Consider the following 12,782-nt stretch of genomic DNA (forward strand, 5'->3'; position numbering starts at 1 on the left):
AGCTCATGCAGGTCTCCAGGCATAAGGTCTTTGAACTTGTTCCTCCTTGCTCATTCTGGTTGTAAACTGCTACCCTGCCGATTTGGATGTGACAAATAAAGTCTTGTTCAGGTGAACTTTTGCTGATGGAAGGCTGTGTCTGTGCTTGCTTGTTTTGTTCAGATTTAATGCACCTGCCGGGAATTTTCTGGCACTACTACAGAAACGGTGTAATTACCCAACTTAAGCCTCAACTTAATCTCTACCACATATAAGGTGGTTTGCAGAATGGAACTAGTATCTCAGCTATATAGTACTACCATACTCAAAATCCTCAAAGATTAATGTTTCATGGCCTTTCCATAAATAATTCCACAGAGGGGACCAAAACAACTCAGTCATTTCAATGGTGTACTGCATAACTAAGGATCAAAAAATTTTACGCAATATTATTGAAACAGTTTTAAATTTATGGTATAAAATATATAGATTTTATTTTACCAACAAAAGTGACAAGGATAGTGAACTAGTAGACATCTTTCATGGAGAGTTTATTATTTTGCATGAAAAGGACTGGAGCAAAACAGGTAGAACTGAATTAATCCTTCTAGAGGAAGAGGTGGGAAATTCAATTCCCCCTCCCCACATAAAAGTCAAGCAATTATAAGTTTCTACCTGACCAACTTCCTTTACCATCAGATAACAAGATAGCTTGTTGAAAAGTAAATTCCTATCATTTAATCTGACACTGTAATAAGTATTTTAGAAAAAACTATTCTCCCCTTCGAAAGTAATCCATCAAAAATACCCAACAAGTGCATCTTTTCACTTCAGATAGTTTGGTTGACTTTTCAAACCAAGCTAGAAAATCTGTGTTAATATAGATGAACTTGGCGAAGGCCCTTCCATATTTCCTCAAAAACAAGTTTCTGAACCCAGTACATAATATTAAATAAGTGGCATTGTTGTGGGAAGAGAAACAGTATAAAGATGTTTTGTTTCTATTAGAATCCCAGCATTCTGGAAGAGATGCGTACTTTTCACTGAAGTATATGCAACGTTCGCAAGCTCCTACACATGATGTCTAACAGCTATAATTAGGTGGACTGGCAAACCTCTTTTTGTTTACTGAGCCACCATATAGACATTTCCAGTGCCTAAGGCAAGGATAGGGAATGTGTGGCTCTCTACATATTGTCAACCCAAGCCTGTATTGGCTCATAGTCAGGGATGGTGGGTGCTGCAGTCCAGCAGCATGTGGTGGGCCACAGTTTCTTCATCCCTGGTGTTAAGAATAATTAAATTTATGCATTGCCCCTCACTCGAGCAGCACAGGGAGTTTTATAATATAAAAACACATAACCTAATATTAGTAAATGTTACACAGACAGGTCCATTCAGCATGGGAACATACGATATCATGTTATATGGTATCTTGAAAATGAATGGAAAAAATGTAGCTGTCACTCAAAATTGCTACATTTTACATTCTTCAAAAGCATTGTCTTACTGGATCAGCCCAATATTTACCTACACTTAATATGAATTCCCCAATAACAGACAGTTGGATGCTTCTAGATGGCTTAAAACCAAGAAACTCTGTTCCACTGCTAGTCCCCAGAGTTTGGTCACCAGAGACCTAGAGCCGCTGAAGATGGAGATGCTATGACATGGCTAATAGCCATTGACTAATTATTGATTAATTAAAAGCAATCTAAGCTAAGAGACATTATATCTCACCATAATAAATGTTAATAAGGCACTGCATGTTTAAGTGCTTCCTTTTTGACTTCTAAACCTTACACTGCTAAGGTTACACTGCTCTATTCTTCTCCCACATCATTCACTTTATAAAAATGCATGGTTTTATAAATCCTTATTATATCCTCCTTAGTTTTATATTTTCCAAACTAATAATCCCCAAAGACTGTTGCTCTTTCAGCAAACTGGCATACTCTTTGAGAGAGAGGACCAGAAATGTACATAGTATTCAGAGTGATCATACTTTTATTTGATAATTTCAGTCCTTCTTTAGTATTTCCTAACACTGAATTTTTATTTTTCACTGATGAAACAGGTACTTTTAGTGAGCTCTCCACTCTGAACCCATAGCTCTCTAGGTATTTTTGTGATTTTTGTAAGTAGCTTTAGTAATAATAATAATAATAATAATAATAATAATAATAATAATAATAAAATTTTAATTATATCCCGCCCTCCCCAGCCGAAGCTGGGCTCAGGGTGGCTAATCTTTCTACTCTGTTGTTTTACTGATTTATTTATTTATTTAACCTTATAACTTTTAATTTAAAATTACAAGTAACTATAGCTGGGTCATCTTCATGTCATGTCACAGTGAACTGATGCTTCTATGTGGATGTGGCACATGAAACCTCTACAATTTCCATAGTGGTACAAGCTCAAAAACCTTAGACCTCTGATATATATGCATCCTGCAGAGATGCGCCAGCTCCCACAAACAAGAGAATCTATATAAGCATAGATTAGATGTGAGCTGGTGGTGAGACCTTGTGTGATCTAAGTGATCTTGGGGTAGGGGCATTGTCACGTCTGAGCCAGCTGTCAGTTTATTAGTACTGTACATTTGTGTTTTGCTCATCAAAATAAAATTTTGTAGTCCCATGGAGACTGAATAGCAAGGGTATTGTAAACTGAATCCATCCATTCTGGGACTGAAATTGAACTTCTGAGATTATTTTTAAAACGAAAATTCATGTTTTTGTATAACAACTTTTAATCTGTCTTCAGGTTTTTAAAAAATATTGTTCAAGTATACAAAATTCTTATCCTGGTTGACATGCTGCTTAAATAAAAATAAAAATATGAATCCTAAATTTAATACTTAAATTTTGACTACACAGTTGGAACCAAGGACTTAGTTTCTGATATTTAATTTTGCTTCAAGTTGTGAAAAAATTAAGATATGTGCACAGAGGCCTCCAAAACTTCATTAGGTATGGCAGACACTATCATGTGTGTGAGAGACATAAATACAAGATGAAAAGGACACAGAGGGTCATCTAGTCACTACATACAGTGCAGTCCCCATTTCCTTTCTATATCCGTAGAAAGACTGTTGTCCAAAGAAAGAACGTGGAAGAGGATAGACTCCAAGAATTCTGAGTGTTATGCAGAAAAAAGTAAAACCCTTGTAGATCATGTGCCTGTGTGATCCAAAGCTATTGAGTTCTCCTACTGTAGTAAGGTTCCCCCTGAAGGTCAGGTGGGGATAGAGCCTCAAGCTGCTGGGGACGTATCAGCTTTCTTATCCTGTCCTTTTTAGCTTGAGAAGAAAGGGATTTTCAGTGCTCACACGCTGAGGACAAATGTAAAGGTCCTAAACATTTAAGACACAGTACATGCCCATCTGTCAGTGACACAGTCACTAAAGCAGAGGAAATGTTTCCTGGAAATCTTTCAAGCATTACGGCACATCCCAGCGCTACTCCCCCAGGAACTCCCAAGAGGAATCAGACTGCAGAGTACCAGGAATGAATCGGCCCTGTGGTCTGACAGCTTCCATTCCACTCGGTTCATGGCACAAAATGTGGGCTATGAATTTGGTGGTGGCAAAAATGGTCAGAGACAGCTCCTGGGTTGTAAGGGAAATCACCTCAAAAGAGGGTATACAGATACTCTCTTATGCATGTGAAGAAATAAGAACTAGGGAAGGATAATGTGAAGATTTTGATACCACAGATGTTGATTATAAGTTTTAAACAACACTTCATCTTTAGGAGCCAAAATACTAAACTAAGATGCTGTCTTTGTTTTCTCTCAATAAATGGAATTAATAAAATGTTGCTTGGTAGCATATTAATGTGCCTCTCCTCTCCACGTAGGGCTATAGGCTTATGCATGCAAATATGTGCAGCTGCATAAGAACATAGGTTACCTAATTTACAGAAGAACAAATTCCTGCCTTTCCAAAACAAAACAAAACTAACGCACGCACACACTTAGTCCTATGGACACTTAGATCTAAGACTCACTGAGTTCTATGGAGCTTACTCCCAGGAAAGTGTGCATAGGACTGCAGTCTAAAGAAATAATCAAGACAGCAGATTCAACAAAACTGTATAAGTATAATGCATATCAGAGTGTCTGCAATAAGAGAGGTAAGATTGGCAGGAACAATACAATGACCAGAGGCAAAGGAGGTCAGGGATCCTGTACCTATTATACCTGTATGAAGAAGGAATTTCATGTTCCTTCTCATGTTAAGGTGAAACCTCTCCAATATAACTCTTAAAGCTACAGGATCTGGTCATCCTACCAGATATAAAGCACACCCTTCTCAATTATAGGCCTTTGTAGAACCAGCTGCTCAGGAGGTCTGTCAAAGCCTACTTGTATTAACTTTTCCATAGTGCTTGCAAGACTTGGTTTAAACATATGTTTGGTAGGGTCTAATATGTTAGGGCTGTGTATTTTATGTCATCTTGTATATTATTCTAATTCTGCGAAACAGCTCAAAAGTATCTGTGGCAAAAGCAGAGGAGCAATGTTTTTAAATGAAATAAATTGATTACCCCCCTTCCACTTGTGATCTTGCAATAATGTCTTGATACTGTTGACATCTGGCCTCTATTTAAATTTTCCCTTACATGATTGGTGCCTTTCAGTGCTTAATTAATTATGTCTGGGAAGCTTTAGAGAATTTACCAATTTCTATTAGGTACAAACTTGGAAATACTTATCAGTGAGCTATTACTTCCTTCTGAATGTACATGCTATGCTTATTTCCTGCCTATGGGATTTTGGTTGCAATTCAGCCATAGCTGTGACCAAACAGTCATGCGTATTAATTGGTAGATTTATGCAGGTTTGCATCCCCTTCACATCTAAAGATGAAGCCAGCCACTTCATCAGGGTTTGAATGAACATTTTAGTGTCCAATGCTCATTCACAATGCATCTGCATTGCCAGCACAAAGGCAGGGTTTGTCATGCATGCAAAAGGCAGCTTCCATGCACATCTCTCTCTTGCTAAATCAAGACACTGATCTCTGGAACCAAGCAGCCACAGTTAGAATAACTCAATGGACGAAAGTGTGGCAAATGAGAATTGCACAGGAATAGTTCACCAATAGCTAGCACCAAGATGTTTGGTAAAGACATCATGAATTGAAAGCATTTATGAAAAAATTGTGACCATGACAGACAACAGTACAATAATATAAAAAAGTAGAGGGTGGAATAATATATTTAGCCCCACTTGAGAGCAAGACCTCCAACAAGTCTTTGCCAGTCCTTCTCTGAAGCTAGGGTAAGCCATTCTTCCACTTTCCACTATACTCTCACACAGGTATGCAACAAGGCACTAATTTGGGGGCCAAGGGAAGGATATGAGGGTGATAATAGAGAGGGAGCTCTTTCTTATTTTATTTTTTTGTAAACTGCACAAAAGCTGGTGCCGATGGAAGACACACAGCCAGATTCCCCCCCCCCCGCAGAGCTCTACTGACACACCTCAGTTGAATGGGTGCCAATTGTATCCAAATGGGTTGGTGACAAAACCAAAACATCCGCTAGAATTACTGGATTGGTAGTGCTTGTCTTCCGTGTGTGGGTGTACTTCAGCAGATTACAGCAGTACTTGTCTACAAGCTCTACTACTGAAAAAAATTCCACCTACATAGCCACCTACATAGTTATCCCGTGCGGACCAGCCGGGGTAAAGCTGCATGTGGAGCTGTCGTTCCTTTCTGGCTAGTTCATAATATTTAGCTTGTTCTTCTCTGGATAATGCATGCCACTGCAGAGAGAAAGAAAACAAAACCACAAGCACAACAGAATGTCAGTAATACAGTGTGTGTACAATGTGCATTCACATTCAAACTTTGGAAAATGGCAGCCAATTAAAGCAAATCAACTGATGCAGACTATTCATTTATTTATTATTAAGAACTCTGTTTTATCCAGGTTAGCTTAAGCTGGGTTATACCGATGGAGCCTTTCACTTTTGAAAATGGAATAGTGTAATTCTTCAAGTACTTTTACCAGTGGTAGATGGTGCCCATTGGAAGACCAACAGTAGTAGAAGCAGGAGCCAATGACAGGCAGAATCAACTAATTCCAGCTTTGTCGCCAACATCCTCTTTGCCTCTTTGCTGTGTTGTGAAGGGGCAGCACTGAGACTAAGGAGGAGGAAAATGACAGGCGGTGCCATACCAGGAATGGTTGTAAGTAAGAAGGCAGGCAGGTGAGGTCTTGATGGGACAGAGCCCCACTCACCCTGATGGACCAGCCGCCAACAGCTATTCCCCTTTAACCAGCATTCATTTGAACAAGACATGCAAGAAATGCCCATAAAGTAGACCACACTTTAAATTTGCCTCTCCCTTCCCCACTTGTTACAATTTGTCACTCTGGTAAACCAGCCTCCTCCAAATAATAATAATGGCATACATTAATCAAACACCTATTTTTAATGTCTGTAAGGCAGGCCTGCACAATGTGTGACAGAACAAGTAAAATAGAACCTACAAGCTGTAGCTTGCTGGGAAGTCAATAAATATTGAATTTGCTACCTGTCTTCAGAACTATGCTTTGCCACAAGTTGCGATGACCTGCTTTAAGATACAACTCCACCTTCCATATGTAAGAAGTTTATTTTTACTATTATTTTTCTGCTACCAAGTTACATAAATTACTATAGCTTCACATGGGACTCGTGAACAGAGGCCTACAGTTCATACAACATCCAGACTTAAGGTTCCTACACCCAGAGAATGGAGAATCAAGCTTCAAGTAAAAGCTTCTACAGCCTTCTGAGTACAGAGTTCTTCACTAATAGGCTACAGTGGTGTGTTTAGAGATCGCTTACAGAGAGAAGTAAGAATGCTGGGGTTCCTAAGACATGTCTCAGAATTAAGGGGCAGAGCAACCAAGGTATAGTGATGCCCAAGCACTGATGGAGAGGTGGATGGAGTTGAAAAGGAAAGGTCTACATCAAAGCGGGGTCATATCAACAGAAAAAGAAATGCATCTGCTGGATAAAAGTAAGTAGCATATGATTATGCTGTGCAGGTGCACATGCATTTGGTGAAAATGTAACTTTATTTCCTTGTCTGTGTAACTAGAATGCAAGGAAGTTTCAAAGAACAAGTATTCAACCAGAAAGCTCGGAAGTTCCACCGGGCAGCCAAATGCCACAATCACACTTAAAATAACATTGTGGATTGTGCCCTTTCATTTCAGACAAGTACCACACTCCCCTTCTATCCCACATGCAAACTTGCATATACATATCCTGACTAGTTACCTACCCTTCGACCAAGGATTTGATTGATGGCTGCACTCTCTTTCAATGTGCATTCTGCTACAACTTTTGCTCTCATTTCCTTCATATACAACATAAATGCATTAAGAGGTTTCTTTATGTGTGGCTTCTTTTTCTCCTCTTCTTTTTTGGAGTCCTGATGTTTTCTGGATGGTTGACAAGAACAGACAGAAGGAGCTTGTACAACATTGTCACAATACTTCTGTGCACTTACCCCAATCTTTGCCTCCATCATGAAAACCACATTGAGGGGAGCAAAGAAAAACTCAAAAACCCTGAAACTAGCTGTAAAGCAGCCATGTACGGGAGAGAGCTGCCCTTGCTGCACATCCATTAGTAAAACTTCAATAGATAATATCGCTTCATGAGATTACAGTACACTACTCCATGTATTTTTTTCACATCAGGAAAATTTATTTACCCAGATTTTTAACCTTTTGCCATATCTACATGGGCAAACATAGGGTTCTGTGCTCCAAAACATACATAGCCATCAGTTTCGAGTACCTGACTCTGAAGCAAATATGAGCTTTGAGGTGGACTATCATAAGATGCAGAGGTAGCAAGGAGCCATTTTACTTCCCTCACAGTAAATGGATCCTCCCCGCTGCCCAGGATATTTATAAACACTTCCAACAATTTTCTTCTCTTCCCCACCTGTAACTTCCCCTGTGGATTGTCAAGTAACACAGGCATCTAATAATTTACACAGTGAACGTGTGAAGAAGCTGACTTATAGTGAACCTGACCATTGGTCTAACTAGCCCAGTATTGGCAGCAGCTTTCCAAAGTCTCCAGCAGACAGGGCTTCTCCAATCTAATCAGCTACTGGAGACGCCAGAGAGTGGACCTGGGGCATAAAGTAGGTGTTACTCTGCTGGGTTATAACCACTCTCCCCAAGGCAGTAGACAGCCTTCAAACCCCAGGTCTTAATTTTCTTGCCTGGCAAAAGTTATTTCAGAAGCTGCATACTTTGCTATTAGGTAAAGGTAAAGGGACCCTGACAATTAAGTCCAGTCGCAAACGACTCTGGGGTTGCAGCGCTCATCTCACTTTAAAGGCCAAGGGAGCCGGCGTTTGTCCGCTTCTGCAGACAGTTTTTCTGGGTCATGTGGCCAGCATGACTAAGCTGCTTCTGGCAGAACCAGAGCAGCGCGCGGAAACGCCGTTTATCTTCCTGCTGGAACGGTACCTATTTATCTACTTGCACTGGCATGCTTTCAAACTGCTAGGTTGGCAGGAGTTGGGACCGAACAACGGGAGTTCACCCCGCCATGGGGATTCGAACTGCCGAGCTTTCAATAGGCAAGCCCAAGAGGCTCAATGGTTTAACCCACTGCGCCACCCGCATCCCATAAATACTTTGCTATTAGCAACCCATAAATAAAAAGATAAGGAATTCCCGAGTGCTTCAAATACACACATTTGTTCACTATCTTGACTCGTTCAAAAACCATAGACTTCATATATATATATACAGGCACTCTCCAAATGAAGGAAAGGGGACTTGGGATTTTCTCAGGTCTGGGGTGGGCAGGCTCAATTCACCCTGAACAACTCAAAGGCTAATGAAAGTTAAGAGATTGTAATCACAGTCTAGGTACTTGTAAATCCCAGCACGCCCATCCCGTTGGAAAAGGGCTGTTGTTTAGTGATAGAGGTGTATGCTTTGCTTGTAGAAGGTAGTACACTTGATCCACAATACTTCCCTGTCTGAAACCCTGGAAAACTATTGCCAATATGTGTAATATTGAGCTTACATGGTCCAATGGTCTTTACTTTGTTTGTCATAAGGCAGCTTCCAATATTCCACACCTTCTACAATAAGCAACATTAAATAGAAGTTTGTAAAATAGATTTGAATATTAAAAAAATACTTACGAGCTGTGGAGTGAGCCGACATCATTCTGGGAAGATTCTTGTTTGACTGTTGGGGTGACTATGGCCGGATGAGGGATCCCAGTCGTATGTAAACTATGATGTGGAGGGACCATGTGTGGAGGGAACCTAGAGGAGAGAAAGCTGTGTAAATCGTCAGAATAAAAATGAATGAATGGGGAGGGGTGTGTACACGCATATAATAAAAGGCATATAAAAAGCAAACAAACTCTAGACAAGCATATATGAAAACTGGCAGCAAGAATAAATGATACTTTAAACATCATAATTCTTCTACTAACAGAAATAACAACTTTTAAAATAATAATAATAGTAACAATAACAACAACAACAACAATAGTTCAGTTCAGTTCAGTTCATGGTTAAAAAAAAAAAAAGAAATTTGACCACTCCTTCTTCATTGTAAAGTGCAGGTCCTACTCATATAAAATTATGGGGAAACAGCCTCTGGGAATTTGAACTTTTAATATGAACCTCAAATCAGGCTGAGGATTACAAAATGGCTCTTTATTTCATTGTTATAAATAGCAAGTGTTTGTGGAACCTCAATTTACATGCAATTCTTCACCTTATTAGCTATAGTCTCTTAAAATGGAGCGTAAGAAAATTGGGGGTTTTGTTGTTTTTAAATCATTGTCTTATAACTCCATGGCACAGGAAATAAAATTTGAAATTGACTTGAGATTTAAAAGCAGGGACTTCTTAAAAAGGGAAAACAGGAAGCATTTGAAAGGAAAATGGGAGATGTGAGTGGTAAGATCCAAATGTACAGTCAAATAAATATTGAATCATGTACTGGTGTTGTACCTGTGTTCCTATAGCCATCTTTCACTAAACAAGAATCAATAAATATGCTTTCTAGTGGCAAAACAATACACTGATTAATGAATGGTGTTCAAGTGTACTCAGAGTAAGTAGAAGCAACATTAAAGTTGACTAGGCTATTTCCCTTCAATCCTAAAACGCTACTCTAGAAGGGGTGTGTATGTGTGTGCTGAACCAAAGAGAGATGGGAGAAGAAGTAGAGTCCTTCACCTCAACCCACATGCAAAATTGCACAGGTCCCTCTCACCTTTTTGTCATTCTTTGCCATATTCTAATCTATCATAACCAAGCTACAGACAACAACAATGGCATATGTTAGTGCCAGAAGCAGCTCAGTAGGTGAGGCTAAGCAGATCACCTGTGCTAGCTTCCCAAGAGGTGGGTCGCTATTGCTTACTGGAAGGGGCAGGAGCAAGGCACTGGAGACATCTGCTTGATGCAAATGCAGCAGCAGAGCCAATCTGAAGATCCTGGCTGGTTGCCCCTCACCAACCTCCCCACCACCTCAATCCTGCTGCTCCCAGGAACAACACTCTCAACCACCAGCCAGAAAGCTAGTGTAGTGGCTCCATCCCACCTCGCAAGCTGTTCCTGGGAGGGAATAAAGCTTTGCAGATATTGGTAGGGTTGTGTCATGTTGGCCTCCACTTAGTTAAATAGGAATAGGTATGAACGTTGCAGGCTCATGACCAGTGTGTGGAGTATCTGGGTATCAGGTGGAGGTATAATACCTGCTCCTGCCCTAGACATGGCTCCCACTGACTTCCACTGGCTACAGAGTGTAGTGTCACTTTGCCTCTCCTGATGACCCCAGGGCATGGATGCCTTAAACACGTCAAAGCCTTTCATTCCTGGCATGGATATACTCATCACCAGCTCACTTCCTTCCCTTATTCATGTTGGATTTGGCCCTTGGGACAGGTGTAGCATCAAATGAGAAGGGAAGGGGTTCAAAGGGGGTGAAGCAATGAGAATGGGAAAGAAAAGAGACTTGCCGCTCCTCAATATTACCAACCCTAGCCTTCAAATTGGTAGGCTGTTATCGCATTCTAATTACGGAAACTGTTTTCACCCAAATTGGGATATGCATACAACTGGTTTTCTAGCCCTTAGCTGATTGTTTTCCTTGTATGAGAAGGGAAAAGCAGAGTGATATAATATAGGGGGCACAGAGAAGATGGGAATGGTCAATGTCCATTCTGTTCCTCCATTCCCCAAAAGAATTTCTTAGGTGGGAAAGCTTGGGTTTCTGCTAGAACAATGTAACCTTCCCACACATCCCCTAAATATGTTCTGGGTTCCCCCCTCCCAAGTGTCCAGAGCAGATTTGACTTGTCAAAATGTCATTTTCAGCACCAGTTTGTACATGGTTTTTTGATGTAGTGAAGCATCATCAGTCTATCATAATTTCATATGGAGAAGAATTTGTGTGAAGGAGTTTCTTCCCATGGGAAAAGAATGGGAAACTTCCTGCATCACAGAGATAATATGAGAACCACATTCCCCCCCCCCCCAATGCAGATTTTTAAGGTATGTAATATTCTTCATTTTACCATGGAAAAGGTTGTGGCAAAGCTACTGCATACAATCGTAAACCTTGTTACAAAATAACACAATAAACAACCTATGGAACACCAGATGGAAATCTCATTATTATTCTACTTTAATTAACATTTAATTTCTGGAGGTTGGGAGGGAAGGTAAATAAAATTGAGGAGTATCCCAAAGAAAGAGCAGGGAACTTAAAAAAGAAACATCAAGCAGTAAAGAAGATACTACTTCTGGCATGTGAGAAAACAGATTCCACCATACAAAAGCTCAGAGTGGTAGTCAGCTAAGTTTTACTCAGAGTAGACCTATTAAGATCAATGACCAAACTTGATCATGCTTATTAATTTCAATGGGTGTACTCTGAATAAACATAATAGGATACTACCCTCAAATTTTTTTGTATTTTTTTTTTTAAAAAACACAACTGCATGGGATTTCTGATTATAACTACAAAGGTACTTATCAAGACTCAAACTTTATGTTCAGCTGTAAAATACATGGTCACAGAATTACAGAATCGAAAGAGACCACAAGGGTCATCTAGTCCAAATGCCTGCAGTGCAAGCCATATAAGTTTGCTACGCCTTTGGGGTGTAGCAGGGCATAAAAGAAGTGGTCCAAGTTATATGGTCAACAGTAGAGAGGTGTAAATTATGAGTTGATGCCCAATTTCAGAACTTGACAGAGAGCTGTGGTGTGTGTGTGTGTGTGTGTGAGAGAGAGTGAGTGAGAGAGAGAGAGAGAGAGAGAGAGAGAGAGAGAGAGGCAGGTGAGGGTGAGAGAGAAGATAGTAATCTACTTTAGCGTTTAATTCTGGGTCGGGGGGGGGAATCTATCATCTTTTTATATTATTATTAAATAAATATAATTAAATATTAAATCAAATCACCTATTCAATACAACAGGGCATGGTTATAAAAGGCACATGTCCTGCACTCATGCATGTCAAAAGAGGACAAGCATAAACATATGAATGTGGTGCGTGTTCAATTACACAGAGCATATTTAGCAATGTAAGAAACTGCAGGTCAGCAAAAATGCTTAATCACACTATTCATCACACAGTAGGTCTTAAAGTTGAAATTTTCAAATGTGAAACAAAAGCACACATTGTACATTTTAATGCATTTTGTCCGTTAAACATAGAGAACATGTTTCATTGCGCACACACATGCCATGTGCACGCACATGTGGATTATTTTTTAAACGCTACCCCCCTTTT

At 39.9% G+C, this 12,782-nt stretch overlaps 1 protein-coding gene across 41 annotated transcripts in view; it reads right to left on the reverse strand.

Annotated features, from left to right (window-relative positions):
* Positions 1-12,782, reverse strand: part of TCF7L2 (transcription factor 7 like 2) — a 203,361-nt gene that overhangs the window by 13,018 nt on the left and 177,561 nt on the right. For 23 of the 41 annotated variants that reach the window (XM_083504920.1, XM_083504948.1, XM_083504947.1 and 20 more), the window contains 3 exons: positions 9,167-9,307; positions 7,271-7,430; positions 5,638-5,757 (listed from right to left, as the gene is read on the reverse strand). In XM_083504920.1, the coding sequence (XP_083361046.1) occupies positions 5,638-5,757; positions 7,271-7,430; positions 9,167-9,307 (421 nt within the window). The remainder of the gene's footprint in view (positions 1-5,637; positions 5,758-7,270; positions 7,431-9,166; positions 9,308-12,782) is intronic. The other 18 variants (XM_083504942.1, XM_083504949.1, XM_083504931.1 and 15 more) reach the window with 3 other exon arrangements.

This window comes from Podarcis liolepis (assembly GCF_965112155.1).
Source record: "Podarcis liolepis genome assembly, chromosome: 5".
NCBI classification, from domain to species: domain Eukaryota; kingdom Metazoa; phylum Chordata; class Lepidosauria; order Squamata; family Lacertidae; genus Podarcis; species Podarcis liolepis.